Source organism: Hippopotamus amphibius, chromosome 3, assembly GCF_030028045.1.
Source record: "Hippopotamus amphibius kiboko isolate mHipAmp2 chromosome 3, mHipAmp2.hap2, whole genome shotgun sequence".
NCBI classification, from domain to species: Eukaryota; Metazoa; Chordata; class Mammalia; order Artiodactyla; family Hippopotamidae; genus Hippopotamus; species Hippopotamus amphibius.
The window spans coordinates 67,218,167-67,234,738 of NC_080188.1; the positions used below are offsets into that span (position 1 = coordinate 67,218,167).

At 36.7% G+C, this 16,572-nt stretch overlaps 1 protein-coding gene across 1 annotated transcript in view; it reads right to left on the reverse strand.

The window, feature by feature from the left end:
* Positions 1-16,572, reverse strand: part of STPG2 (sperm tail PG-rich repeat containing 2) — a 646,188-nt gene that overhangs the window by 600,783 nt on the left and 28,833 nt on the right. Inside the window, exon 6 of the mRNA XM_057728986.1 lies at positions 13,913-14,024. Coding sequence (XP_057584969.1) covers positions 13,913-14,024 — 112 coding nt within the window. The remainder of the gene's footprint in view (positions 1-13,912; positions 14,025-16,572) is intronic.

The following is a 16,572-nucleotide window of genomic DNA, read 5'->3' on the forward strand; positions in this document are numbered from 1 at the left end:
TTCATTCTTTTATCTTTTTTCTCTTCTGACTGGATAATTTCAAATGACCTCTCTTCAAATTCCGATTCTATCTTCTACACGACTGAGTGTACTATTGAAGCTCTCTACTGCATTTTTCATTTCATCCATTGTATTCTTCAGCTCCAGAATTTGTTTGGTTCTTTTTTATGATTTCCGTCCTGTTAAACTTCTCATTTTATTCATGTATTATTATCCTGATTTTATTGGGTTGTCTATCTTTGTTCTCTTGTAGCTCTGAGCTTCCTCAAAACAACAGTTTTGAATTCATTGACAGGCAAAGATTTCCACTTCTTTGGGGGCAGTTACTGGAAAATTATTGTATTCCTTTCATAGTGTCATATTTCCTTGATTTTTTTGTGTTTCTTATAGCCTTGTTGATATCTGATTTGAGAAAGCAGTTACTTCTTCCCAACTTTATGGACTGGCTTCAGTGGGGAAAAACCTACGGATGCTTGTGAGGGCTCCAGCTAGGTAGGGTGTGGTGGCTCCAGCTCCAGGGGAGGTGGGACTATAGTGGATGTTCCAGCTTCAGAAAGGGAGCAGCAGTATACACTCCATGAAACTCGGACACTGGAGGTGAATGTCGTCAAAGGATGCAGATATCCACAGCAGCACCAAAGGCTGTCGGGTCCTCAGTGTCAAGGGCTGCTACTGAACTCCTGTTCTCCTTTTCTCCCCAGGGGGAAGTCATGGCCATAGGTATCCCTTTTGGAACTGATCCAGTGCAGGGGCATACTTGCTGCAGTGGTGGTGCCAGTGTCTGAGATGTGGGCACACAGAGAATTGGCACAAAGCCAGGGTCTTGGTTGTGTACAGAGTTGTGAAAGGTGGGTGGTGAATCCAGCCCTGGGGGGTGGCGGGTGGGTAGCAGAGGCTATGGCAGTTCCTTCTCCAAGAGAGGCACAGTAGCATGAAATACAGGCAGTTCCATCAACTGGGTTAAGCATCAGTGAAGACTGAGGGTATCCTTACTAGTGAAAGTTTCAGATGTCCATGACAGTGACAAGGGCTGCCACAGCCCTTCTGCTCTGCTTTCCCACGCTGGGGGAGGTTTCACTGGTAGGATCCCTCTTGGTGTCAAACTGTGATGGACTGAGGGATGAGGTGATGCAGGTAAAATGCCTCCTACAATTTTCTGTGTGACCCTCCTTAGTTTTTGAGCTCCTTGAGGTCTCTGTAGCTTCTTCACTCCAGAGCTTTCCCAGAGCTATTTTCATTAGCATATCATTGTTTATTGAGTGTTATTATTTTATGGGAAGAGAAGAATTTTGGGACTCTTACTTCACCATCTTGCAGATGTCACTTCCAGAAAATATTTTATGTTTAAAAAATTTGTTTCCTGACTTCCAGTTTCTAGTTCCATATGTAAGAATGTTGAATGTTGCAATTCCTCCCTAACAACAAGTGATAACCCAAACAGAATGAAAAATCAAACTCTTCTTGGATCCATGAGTGAGTAGAGAGCAAGGGCAAATGGCTGCCCCCAAGACTGGAGAGACAGATAGGCAAATACAAGAAATCATAGCTTCCCAGAGCAGAAACTTACAAGTAAGCCACTGTGGGAACCAATGCGAGGTAGGAAAATCCGAACTATAATTGATGTATTGCTGGAGGCTCAGTGCAGACAAGTCTGAAAGTTAAAAGCTCCAGGGCCTCAGTCATAGAGGAGGACCCCATAATCTTGATTTACTCCAGAAGCTCGACTTAGGTTCTCACTGTACACATTAGAGTAAAATCCCCTTATGCTTCCGGCAGGGTTAGAGGGAAAGGAACCATTTTGAAATATATCAGAGCACTCTGTTTTTCTTAACAAGGCCTGCTCTCAGAATAATATAATTAACCGCAGCCTAAACTGCTGCAATATTATTAGCATCTGATAGACCTGGTGTAAGGAAAATACTCAGTCACCTTTAGCCTTTCACATAGAATAAAGGAAATACCCAACTCCATTCCATACTAGCCATTCTGTTCCAGCTAAGGGGAGAGAAAAAACTGAGAAACATTGTGAAGTTCACAGTGCAGAGGCATGGGCTCACTAAAAGACTAAGAGCTACTCATAGGATTATAGGACACGTCTCCTCCCCCAGACCACATAAATAAAGGCATATTTTCAACAGTTTCTTTACCTGATAAATCATGTCAAGTGCTAGAGATTGAATGTTTTTGTCCCCCCAAGATACACATTTAAACCTGTTCCTCCAACATGATGGTATTTGAAGGTGGTGCCTCTGGGAAGTGATTCACTCGTGGATGAATGAAATTAGTGCCTTTATTAAAAAAAACAAACAAAAAAACAAAAAACACCCAAGAGAGTTCCTTTGCCCCTTCCACTATGCAAAAACACAGCAAAAAGATGACTATCTAGAGCAGGAAGCAGGCCCTCAATAGACAGTGAATTTGCTGGCACCTTCATCTTCGACTTCCCAGCCTCACAGGACTATAACGAATAAATTTCTGTTGCTTTTAAGCCACCCAGTCTATGGTATTCTTTTATAGCAACCCAAGCTAAGACATCCAGTTATCAAGGAAAAATTACACCAAATATCAGAAAGCAAAAAACACCAATAGAAGAGACATTAAGCAACAGAATTAGGAATCAGGCACAGCACAGATGGTACAATCAATCAGATCAGGAATTTAAAATATGCATGATTAATATGCTAAGGGTCCTAATGGATAAAAAAGACAGAATGTATGAATAGACAAGCAATGCAAGCAGGGAGATGAAAATCCTTAAAAAAAGAAAAAAATTAAAAATAAATGCTAGAGATCAAAAACAACAACAGAGATCTAATTCCAGAGCGGCCATGGTAGGTCGATGAGCCTGAGCTTTCGAAAGCAACCTATAGGATTCTGAAAATAAGTGATCCCAAGAACTATTTTAAGAACGATTAATGGAGCAAATAAAGAATGCTAGTGGAAAAATTTTCAGGAAATAATAGCTTTAGTGAGATGGAAAAGAAAAGGAGATAGCAAAGGATAAAAGGGTATAATGAAGAGAGAGAAGCAAAGCGTAGAATTTTAAGGAAAGTTTTGTCAAATGCTGCAGAGTATCAGTGAAATGAAGACAGAGAGGAAGCAAAACAACACTTGAAATCATCTGTAAAAGCCCTACTAGATGAAGAAATTCCTAAGTCAATAAAATTTTGCAGAAGACAACAAAAGTCCATGAAGAATGGGGCACTTCCCAGCACCTCTCAGGAAGCAATCGCTGCAGTTTATGAACTGAAATGAAACGAGGAATATTCTAAAAATACAGCAAATATAGACTGGACATTTCAGACTTAATATTCGTTTAATCCAATACTTGGACATTAGTCTGAGGCTTGGACAGTCTTCTATAAACACCTCTATCGCCAGGACAAGCAACCCCAAAAGTTTGGACAACCATGAGGAAATAAAGAAACACCATGCAGGCAAAGGAGCAGGGAAAAAACCCACAAGACCAAATAAATGAGGAGGAAATAGGAAAAATGCATGAAAAAGAATTTAGAGTCATGATAGTAAAAATGATACAAAATCTTGATAACAAAATAGAGAAAGTACAAGAAACAGTTCATAAGAACTCAGAAAAACAAACAGCAATGGATAACAAAATAACTGAAATTAAAAATACTCTAGATGCTATAACCAGCAGAATGACTGAGGCAGAAGAACGAATAAGTGAGTTGGAAGATAGAATGGGGGAAATAACTGCCACAGAGCAGGAAAAAGAAAAAAGAATAAAAAGATTAGAAGACAGTCTCAGAGACCTCAGGGATAACATTAAGCGTACCAACATTCGAATTATAGGCATCCCAGAAGAAGAAGAAAACAAGAAAGGGTCTGAGAAAATATTTGAAGAGGTTATAGTGGAAAACTTCCCCAACATGGGAAACGAAATAATTCACCAAGTCCAAGAAGCACAGAGAGTCCCATACAGAATAAACCCAAGGAGAAATACACCAAGACACATATTAATCAAACTAACGACAATTAAACACAAAGAAAAAATATTAAAAGCAGCAAGAGAAAAGCAACAAACAACATATAAGGGAAAACCCATCAGGATAACAGCTGACCTTTCTACAGAAACTCTGCAGGCCAGAAGGGAATGGCAGGATATCCTGAAAGTCCTGAAAGAGAGAAACCTACAGCCAAGAATACTCTACCCAGCAAGAATCTCATTCAGATTTGAGGGAGAAATCAAAAGCTTTCCAGACAAGCAAAAGTTAAGAGAATTCAGCACTACCAAACCAGCCTTACAACAAGTGCTAAAGGAACTTCTCTAAGTAGGAAACACAAGAAAAGGAAAACACCTACAAATACAAACATAAAACAATTAAGAAAATGGTCATTGGAACACACATGTCAATAATCACCTTAAATGTAAATGGATTCAATGCTCCAACCAAAAGACACAGACTGGCTGAATGGATACAAAAACAACACTCATCTATATGCTGCCTACAAGAAACCCACTTCAGACCAAGGGATACATATAGACTGAAAGTAAAGGGATGGAAAAAGATATTCCATGCAAATGGAAGTCAAAAGAAAGCTGGAGTAGCAATACTCATATCAGACAAATTAGACTTGAAAGTAAAGACTATTAAAAGAGACAAGGAAGGACACTACATAATGATCAAGGGATCCATTCAAGAAGAACATATCACAATGGTAAATATCTATGCCCCCAATATAGGAGCACCTCAATACATAAGGCAAATGCTAACAGCTATAAAAGGGGACATCGACAGGAACACAATAATAGTGGGAGACGTGAACACCCCACTTACATCAATGGACAGATCATCCAAACAGAAAATAAATAAAGACACACAAGCTTTAAATGACACATTAGACCATCTCGACTTCATTGATATTTAAAGGACATTCCATCCAAAAACGACAGACTACACTTTCTTCTCAAGTGCACATAGAACATTCTCCAGGATAGATCACATCTTGGGTCACAAATCAAACCTCGGCAAATTCAAGAAAATTGAAATCATATCAAGCATCTTCTCAGACCACAACGCCATGAGACTAGATATCAATTACAGGAAAAAAACTGCAAAAAATACAAACACATGGAGGCTAAACAATTCACTCTTAAACAACCAAGGAATCACTAAAGAAATCAAAGAGGAAATCAAAAAATATCTAGAAACAAATGACAACGAAAACACAACAACCCAAAACCTATGGGACGCAGCAAAAGCAGTTCTAAGAGGGAAGTTTATAGCAATACAGTCCTACCTTAAGAAACAAGAAAATGATCAAATAAACAACCTAACCTTACACCTCAAACAACTAGAGAAAGAAGAACAAAGAAACCCCAAAGTGAGCAGAAGGAAAGAAATCATAAAGATCACAGCAGAAACAAATGAAAAAGAAAGGAAAGAAACCATAAGAAAAATAAATAAAACCAAAAGCTGGTTCTTTGAGAAGATTAACTAAATTGATAAACCATTAGCCAGACTCATCAAGAAAAAAAAGGGAGAAGATGCAAATCAACAGAATTAGAAATGAAAAAGGAGAAGTAACAACGGACACCTCAGAAATACAAAACATCATGAGAGACTACTACAAGCAACTATCTGCCAATCAATTGGATAACCTGGAAGAAATGGATACATTCTTAGAAAAATACAATCTTCCAAGACTGATCCAAGAAGAAATAGAAACCATGAACAGACCAATCACAAGTACAGAAATTGAGGCAGTGATTAAAAATCTCCCAACAAACAAAAGCCCAGGACCAGATGGGTTCACGGGCAAATTCTATCAAACATTTCAAGAAGAGTTAACACCTATCCTTCTCAAACTCTTCCAAAATATTGCAGAAGGTGGAGCACTCCCAAACTCATTCTACGAGGCCACCATCACCCTGATACCAAAACCAGGCAAAGATGTCACAAAAAAAGAAAACTACAGACCAATATCACTGATGAATATAGATGCAAAAATCCTCAACAAAATACTAGCTAACAGACTGCAACAGCACATTAAAAAAATCATACACCATGATCAAGTGGGGTTTATCCCTGGGATGCAAGGATTCTTCAATATACGCAAATCAATCAACGTGATACATCATATCAACAACTTGAAGGATAAAAACCATATGATCATTTCAATAGATGCAGAAAAAGCTTTTGACAAAGTTCAACATCCATTTATGATAAAAGCTCTCCAGAAAAAGGGCATAGAAGGAAATTACCTCAACATAATAAAAGCCATATATGAGAAACCAAAAGCCAACATCGTTCTCAATGGAGAAAAACTGGAAGAATTCCCTCTAAGAACAGGAACAAGACAAGGGTGTCCACTCTCACCACTATTATTCAACATAGTTTTGGAAGTTTTAGCCACAGCATTCAGAGAAGAAAAACAAATAAAAGGAATCCAAATTGGAAAAGAAGAAGTCAAATTGTCACTCTTTGCAGATGACATGATATTATATATAGAAAACCCTAAAGACTCTACCAGAAAACTGCTAGCACTCATTGATGAGTTTAGTAAAGTAGAAGGATACAAAATTAATGCACAGAAATCTCTTGCATTCCTATAAACTAACAACGGAATAGCAGAAAGAGAAATTAAGGAAACTCTCCCATTCACCATTGCAACAAAAAGAATAAAATACCTAGGCATAAACCTGCCTAAGGAGGCAAAAGATCTGTATGCAGAAAACTTTAAGACATTGATGAAAGAAATCAAAGACGACACAAACAGATGGAGGGACATACCATGTTCCTGGATTGGAAGAATCAACATCGTGAAAATGACTGTACTACCCAAAGCCATTTACAGATTCAATGCAATCCCGATCAAATTACCAATGGCATTTTTCACAGAACTAGAGCAAGAAATCTTACGATTTGTATGGAAATGCAAAAGACCCCGAATAGCCAAAGCAATCTTGAGAAGGAAAAATGGAGTTGGTGGAATCAGACTTCCTGACTTCAAACTATACTACAAGGCCATAGTGATCAAGACAGTATGGTACTGGCACAAAAATAGAAAGGAAGATCAATGGAATAGAATAGAGAACTCAGAGGTAAGCCCAAACACATATGGGCACCTTATCTTTGACAAAGGAGGCACGAGTATACAATGGAAAAAAGACAGCCTCTTCAATAAGTGGTGCTGGGAAAATTGGACAGCAACATGTAAAAGAATGAAATTAGAACACTTCCTAACACCATACACAAAAATAAACTCCAAATGGATTAAAGACCTACATGTAAGGCCAGACACTATAAAACTCCTAGAGGAAAACATAGGCAGAACACTCTTTGACATACATCAAAGCGCCATCCTTTTTGACCCACCTCCTAGAATCAGGGAAATAAAATCAAGAATAAACGAATGGGGCCTCATGAAACTTAAAAGCTTTTGCACAGCAAAAGAAACCATAAACAAGACTAAAAGGCAACCCTCAGAATGGGAAAAAATAATTGCCTATGAAACAACGGACAAAGGATTAACCTCCAAAATATACAAGCAGCTCATGCAGCTTCATACCAAAAAAGCAAATAACCCAATCCACAAATGGGCAGAAGACCTAAATAGACATTTCTCCAAAGAAGACATACAGATGGCCAACACACACATGAAAAGATGCTCAACATCACTCATCATCAGAGAAATGCAAGTCAAAGCCACAATGAGGTATCATCTCACACCAATCAGAATGGCCATCATCACAAAGTCTGGAAACAACAAATGCTGGAGAGGGTGTGGAGAAAAGGGAACTCTCCTGCACTGTTGGTGGGAATGTAAGTTGGTACAGCCACTATGGAAAACAATTTGGAGGTTCCTTAAAAAACTACAAATAGAACTACCATATGATCCAGTAATCCCACTCCTGGGCATATACCCAAAGAAAACCATAATCCCAAAAGAAACTTGTACCATAATGTTTATTGCAGCACTCTTTACAATAGCCAGGACATGGAAGCAACCTAAATGCCCATCAACAAATGAATGGATACAGAAGATGTGGCATATATATACAATGGAATATTACTCAGCTATAAAAAGGGATGAGATGGAGCTATATGTCATGAGGTGGATAGAACTACAATCTGTCATACATAGTGAAGTAAGTCAGAAAGAGAAGGACAAATATTGTATGCTAACTCACATATACGGAATCTAAAAATGGTACTGATGAACTCAGTGACAAGAACAAGGAAGCAGATACAGAGAATGGACTGGAGAACTCGAGGTATGGGAGGGGGCAGGGGGTGAAGGGGAAACTGAGAAGAAGCGAGAGAGTAGCACAGACATATATATACTACCAACTGTAAAATAGTCAGTGGGAAGTTGTTGTATAACAAAGGGAGTCCAACTCGAGGATGGAAGATGCCTTAGAGGACTGGGGCAGGGAGGGTGGGGGGGACTCGAGGGGGGGGCGTCAAGGAAAGGAAGGAATATGGGGATATGTGTATAAAAACAGTTGATTGAACCTGGTGTACCCCCAAAAAAAATAAAATAAAATAATAAAAAAAAAAAAGCAAGATCCTTTTGGACCCACCTCCTAGAATCATGGAAATAAAATCAGGAATAAACAAATGGGACCTCATGAAACTTAAAAGCTTTTGCACAGCAAAAGAAACCATAAACAAGACTAAAAGGCAACCCTCAGAATGGGAAAAAATAATTGCCTATGAAACAACGGACAAAGGATTAACCTCCAAAATATACAAGCAGCTCATGCAGCTTCATACCAAAAAAGCAAATAACCCAATCCACAAATGGGCAGAAGACCTAAATAGACATTTCTCCAAAGAAGACATACAGATGGCCAACAAACACATGAAAAGATGCTCAACATCACTCATCATCAGAGAAATGCAAGTCAAAGCCACAATGAGGTATCACCTCACACCGATCAGAATGGCCATCATCACAAAGTCTGGAAACAACAAATGTTGGAGAGGGTGTGGAGAAAAGGGAACTCTCCTGCACTGTTGGTGGGAATGTAAGTTGGTACAGCCACTATGGAAAACAATTTGGAGGTTCCTTAAAAAACTACAAATAGAACTACCATATGATCCAGTAATCCCACTACTGGGCACATACCCAAAGAAAACCATAATCCTAAAAGAAACTTGTACCATAATGTTTATTGCAGCACTCTTTACAATAGCCAGGACATGGAAGCAACCTAAATGCCCATCAACAAATGAATGGATACAGAAGATGTGGCATATATATACAATGGAATATTACTCAGCTATAAAAAGGGATGAGATGGAGCTATATGTCATGAGGTGGATAGAACTACAATCTGTCATACATAGTGAAGTAAGTCAGAAAGAGAAGGACAAATATTGTATGCTAACTCACATATACAGAATCTAAAAATGGTACTGATGAACTCAGTGAGAAGAACAAGGATGCAGATACAGAGAATGGACTGGAGAACTCGAGGTACGGGAGGGGGCGGGGGGTGAAGGGGCAACTGAGATGAAGCGAGAGAGTAGCACAGACATATATATACTACCAACTGTAAAATAGTCAGTGGGAAGTTGTTGTATAATAAAGGGAGTCCAACTCGAGGATGGAAGATGCCTTAGAGGACTGGGGCAGGGAGGGTGGGGGGGACTCGAGGGGGGGGAGTCAAGGAAGGGAGGGAATACGGGGATATGTGTATAAAACAAAAAAACAACAACAGAAATAAAGAATGCCTTTGTAGGTTTATTAGCAGACTGGACAAAGCCAAGGAAAGAATCTCTAGCCTTGAGGATACAGCAATAGGAATGTCCAAAATTAAAAAGCAAACAGAACAAAGACTGAAAAAAAATCAAAACAGACTATTCAAAGACTGGGAGACAACTACAAAAGGTTTTATATGTGTGTGTAATGGGAATACCCAAAGGAGAAGAAAGAGAAAAAGAAACAGAAGAAACACATGAAAAAATAATGACTGAATTTCCCCAAATTAATGTTGGACACCAAACAGATCCAAGAACCTCAGAGAACACCAATGCCCCCAAAACAAGGATAACTGTCCAAAAAACTACAAGTAGGCATATAATCTTAAAACACAGAATTAGATAAAGAAAAAAAAATCCTGGAAGAAGCCAGAGGAAGAATACACCTTACATAAAGAGGAACAAAAATTACACCTGACTTCTCCGAAGAAACTCTGCAAGCAAGAAAAGAGTGTAGTGAAATATTTAAACTACTGAGAGAAAAAAAAAAAACTAGAATTCTGTACCCTGTGAAATTATCCTTTAAAAGTGAAAGAGAAATACTTTCTTAGACAAACAAAAATTGATGAAATTTGTTGTCAGTAGACCTGCCTTAAAAGAAATGTTAATTTTCCTAAAAAGAAAGTAAATAATATAGGTCTGAAATTTGGATCTGTGTAAATGAAGAGCATCAAAGGAGGAATAAGTAAAGGTAAAATAAAAATTTTTATTTTTCTTATTCTTAATGGTGCTAACAGATAATAGTTTGCTGAAAATAACAACAGTAACAATGTATTCAATTATGTATGCTTATGTATATATCTTATGGACATATATACACATATATGTATATGTTTTGTATGCTTATATATGTTGAATGACAGCAGTGATACAAGCAATGAAAAGGAAGAATTAGGATTTTTTTATTATAAGGTATCACACCACCCATGAAGTAGTACAGTATTATTTAAAAGTGGACTAGAATTAAACATACATTGCAAATTCTAGGACAAACACTTAAAAAAAAGTACAGCTATATGCTATGAAAGGAGAGAGAAGGAATCATATAAAATGCTCAATTAAAGCCACAAGAGGCAGGAAACAATGTACAAGAAAAATAGGAACAAAGAGGGGGGTTCCCTGGTTGCCTAGTGGTTAGGATTCTGGGCTTTCACTGCTGTGGCCTGGGTTCAATTTCTGGAGAGGGAACTGAGATCCTACAAGCCAAATGGCACAGCCCGGGGCGGGGCAGGGTGGAAAAAACAAAAACAGGAACAAAGAACAAGGGCATCAAACAGAAAACAGTAATGAATATGGTAGATATTAATCCAACTATATCAATAATTATTCATGTCAATGGTCTAAACGCACTAATTAAAAGACAGATTGTCAGAGAGGATCAAAGATCTCACTATGCTTGTATAGTGAGTCTTCCTGTCTACAAGAATCCCACTTTAAATATAAAGACACATATAAATTTAAAGTTAATGGATAGAGAAAAACATACCACACTAACACTAATCAAAAGAAAGTGAGGGGGCTTCCTAGGTGGCGCACTGGTTAAGAATCTGCCTGCCAATGCAGGGGACACGGGTTCGATCCCTGCTCCAGGAAGATCCCACATGCTGCGGAGCAACTAAGCCTGTGCACCACAACTACTGAGCCTGTGCTTTAGAGCCCGTGAGCCACAACTATTGAGCCCATGTGATGCAACTACTGAAGCCCACGTGCCTAGAGCCTGTGCTCCACAACAAGAGAAGCCACAGCAATGAGGAGCCCGTGCACCACAACAAAGAGTAGCCCTCACTCACCACAACTTAAGAAAGCCCGCACACAGCAAAAAAAAGACCCAACACAGCCAATAAAATAAATAAATAAATACATTTATTAAAAAAAAAAAGAAAGTGAGAATAGCTATACTAATTTCACACAGAATATACTTCAAAGCAAGGATAGTTATCAGGGATTAAGAAGGTCATTACATAATGGTAAAGGGGTCAGTTCTTGAAGAAGATACAATTCTTAACGTGTTTGCACCTAACAACAGAGCAGCAACCAAGTGAGGCAAAAACTGATAGAACTGCAAGGAGAAATAAATGAATCCACTATCACAGCTGAAGATGTCACAACCCCTCTCTCAGAAGTGGACAGACCAGTGGGCATAAAATCTGCAAGGACATGCTTGAACTCAATAACACCATCAACCAACTAGATATAATTGACATCTATGGGCTACTTCATCTAACAACAGCAGAGTACACCTTCTTCTCAAGCTCATGGAACTTTTACCAAGATAGACCATATTCTGAGCCATAAACACACATTCACAAATTTAACAGACTAGAAATCATACAATGTCTGCTCTCAGACCATCATGGAATTAAACTAGAAATCAATAACAGAAAGATAACTGGAAAATCAAAAAATACATGGAGATTAAGCAACACAATTCTAAATAACACATGGGTCAAAGAAAAAAATCTCAAAAGAGAAATTTTAAAATATTTTGAACTAAATGAAAATGAATACAGAACTAATCAAAAGTTGTGAGATGCAGAAAAAGCAGCTCTTACAGGTAAATTTATAGCACTGAAAACACATATAAGCATCTCAGTTTCCACCTTAGGAAAAATCTTTAAAAGAACAAATTAAATACAAAGTAAGCAGAACACAAGAAATAATAAAAATTGGAGAAAAAGAAATCAATGAAATTGAAAACAAGAAATGAGTAAAGAAAAGCAACAAAAGCTGGTTCTTAGAAAAGATCAATAAAATTTATACACCTCTAGCCAGGCAAACTAAGAAAGAAGACAGAGTACACAAATTATTAATATCAGAAATGAAGGAGGGGACATCACTACAGTTCCCATATACATTAAAAGAATAAAGGAATATTATTAACAACTCTATGTCCATAAATTTGATAACCTAGATGAAATGGATCAATTCCTCAAAAGACTCAATCTACCAAATTCTCACAAGAAGAAGCAGATGATCTGAATAGGCCTATATGTACTGAAAAAATCAGGTCAATAACTCATAACCTTCCAAAACAAAAAGGACCAGACCCAGATGGACTCAGTGGTGAATTCTACCACATATCTAAGGGGAAAAAAAATACCAATTCTCTACAATGTCTTTGAGAAGATATAAGCACAGAGAATACTTCCTAATTCATTCTATGAGGCCAGCATTATCTTAATACTAAAATGAGATAAACACATTACAAGAAAACTATAGAGCAACATTTCTCACAATTCTAAATTAATACTTTTTATCTTGTTTGAGATTTATCATTGTTATTCTATGAAAACAATCACATTACATTACTCTGTTAGTATATCTTTTTCTAATAGTTCTATAAACAAAATTTTCCCTTGCTGATTAATATTCAGGGGAAGACCGAGGAAATTAAGTGCAGAGAAAATCCTATTGAAACGCTCACTGATTTCTCAACTGAGAAACATTTATCCTTATTCTAAATGATCCATTTGAATGCTTATCCTATAATCTTCAAGTTTTCAAGTTTAAATATAATATAGTAGAGGGAAAAATTCCAAGGTTTTTGTGCCTACAAGTTCCAAATGATTAAAGCAAAACATAACTACAAAATAGTATTTAATGGCATTTAGATTTTTATATTGATAAATATACACTACCTAGAACAATGAAGATAAAAATCTTACTATGTGTTAATCAGACTGCACCAAGAATATTATTCGTAGTTCTCAATGTCATATTTTAAAGAGAGAAAGATTCAAAAACTGAAGAAGATCCCTAGATAACTTCAAGGGAAGATAAGTTATCTTGAAGATAAATACTGAGAATAGTCAAAGGTATTATCCTTACTAGAAAAGAGTTAAAGGGAGATTTAAAAGAAGTCATAGGAAAAGGGAGAATAAGTAGACAAAAAGCAGGTAAATTTGGGTCAGCTTAAGAAGGAAATTGCAAGAAACAGAGTAGTCCACTAGTGAAACAAGAAACCTCAGGGGTACCGAGTTCTTTATCATAAGAGGTGTTCAAGCAGAGATAGTTATCATGTGAAGGAAATTTTAAATACAGTTCCTCAGCTCCTTCCACAAAAATCACTGTGACAACTACCTAAAAAGAACAGCAGATCTACGAGTACTCTAACTTTGTGATAATAAGATTCAGTGACCTTAGAATCTGAAAGTAGATGAAATAGTTACTTTTCAACTTACCTTTTTTTCCTCCTGCAATATTATTGCTTCATAAAGTCGTGGGAAATTTGAGCAATGATTTTGCTGTTGATCTTTCTTGATGTTAATATTTTCATAATGTGGTACCTTTTTCCTTCAGAAAATTCAGAAAAAAAAATTATTCTCAACTTCAAAGACATAAATGTCTCTATAAGCTAAGAGAATATTTTTGCATCAACATTTCCTGCTTAAAAAGTATTCAATAAGATATCTGGGTGTATTAGGCCAATATATCCTAGACTCTGTCAAATGTATTCATTTATACTGGTTAGATCTGCATTTTCCAATTCAGAGTGTTATAATATACCTATTTTAATAATGACTCCAAAAAGAAAACAAAATGTAGAATTTATGTCATGAGTTTAAATAAAAAGCTACCAAAAAAAGTTTCCTGTGTAGTTTATTCACCCTAAAAAGTCTTTAAAATTTCAAATCACTTGGTATTTCAACTATTAACTAAAATAAGGGGAAAATAGTCAATGCTATTTAAATCATAAAACAATCAGGAAAAAGGCATAAAGAAAGATCTTTGAAAATGAAAGGGAAGCTTATTTTCATTGAAATTTACACAAGTAAGAATAATAAACCAAGTAAGCAGTGAGGAGGAGCCCAGGCTCTGGAGTCAGACAGCCTAATGTGAATCCTAACATTATTACCTACTAGCTGTGTGACCTTACACAAATCACCTAACTTCTCTAAACTTAAGATCTGATTCTTCATTTGTGATTGGAAATAGTAATAGCTAATTCTCAAGATTGTAATGATTAAAGTGGATAATATATGTGAAGTGTTTGGTGCCATACAAAACCCACAGTAAGTATATAATAACTGTTAGCTATTATTAAGAACAATATTTAAATAGGCTATTTTTGCCCAATGCAGCCTAATAATAATAAATAAACAAATAAATAGGCTATTTTTTTCTAATCCTTAAAAAGAATTTTGAAAAGAATTCATATTAAACATTTCCAATGAACTATACTGAACATAAGATCAAAAAACAGATAACATAAAAACAAATGCTTACGTTACATAATTGCCATTTGTTTTTGATTGGACATTACTATGATTTAAACATGTATGTAACAATTCAGTTCACTGTCAAATGCTCACTTCATTGATTTTTTTGCATGAAATTCCACACGAACTTATTTTCAAAACCTCAAATAGTTTCATGGATAAAAAATTCATATTTGGGATATCAAAAGGGTCACATATCATTTAAGTCTGTGTTTTCCCTAAAAGAAACCTATGAGCTCATCTTTCCATTTGCAATACCCAAGTATTTCCATTTTTATACCTTATCAAATCTCCCAGAATAATTATGACTCAATCAATAAAACAAAAAGTCAAAAATAAAAAAAAAGTAGAAAATATCAACTACCAGAAGGAACCAAGACAAGTCCAAATAAAAGATACAGTGAAGGCAGCAAAACCAAAGAGCGGACAAATTATGGAAATGGTGAAATATCTGATGCAGTTAGGAATGCAGTCTATATGGATACATTCCTGCTAGCAAAAGTGAAAATACAAACAGAAGAAAAGAAGAAACAAGGGAAACAACAAAGCTCAAAGAGAAAGTAACATTTAAAAAATAGGAGAGGGAATTCCCTGGAAGTCCAGTGGTTAGGACTCCACACTTTCACTGGAATGGGCCTGAGTTCAATCACTGGTCTGGGAACTGAAATCTTGCAAGCCGTGTGATGTGGCCAAAAAATGAAAAATAAAGTCAAGCAGACATTTATTTTTCAAAAAAAATAGGAGGAGAATGGGAGTGGGACTGGAAAAGTAAAAAGGACTGTTAGGAAAAAACTATCAAGCAAAATCAGAGCAACATAATTAGACAGAGTACTGATCTTACCTGAGGTACTTAGTTAGATGTGTAGTGGAATGGATGGAAAACAATCATCACAGAACTACACACCCTAAAAAGGGTTAATTTTACTTAATGTTAATTAAACCTCAATAAAACTTACAGGCAGGCAGGCAGACAGATAGATAGATAAGAAAGCAAACCAGCCAAACTGGAAAAAGAAAAAGAGTAAAATACTGACAAACAAAAGCATTATGTCAAGAGGATGAGCAGGGTTGGAGCATTTGACACACTTTGTTTTATTTAGAATGACAAAGATTAAATTTAGATCCCATTAAGCTGTATATACATGTTGAACTTCTAGTGTAACTACTAAAAAAATAAAAATACATGGTATATCTCCCGTATTAGGAGAATGAAACAATGAAAAGTATAATAGAATAGGGTATAAATTCCTAAAAACAGGGGCCATGATTTATTCTTTTATTCTCATTTACTAAGTTTAGTACTAGGACATAGCAAGAATTCAAACAATGTTTGTTCAATGAATGAATAGTAGCAGGGGAGTTTAAACAAGAGCCTAAACTATGTTCGCTGCTGGTATACAGATGTGTCTGAATCTGTCCAGCATTGGATAGGTAGCACTGTGGGACTTGCTGCTAGAAAACTCATCCTATGAGACAGAAAGGATCAGGCAGATAAGCTGGAACCTGTTAAAAATTAAATCATGAAAAGCAGTGATAGATTCTGAGAATAACATGGTATTTGTTACTCAGTTGTGCCTTCCATGGACTCATGGCTAAGGCCTTGCTGTAAGAGTAGGAGAAAA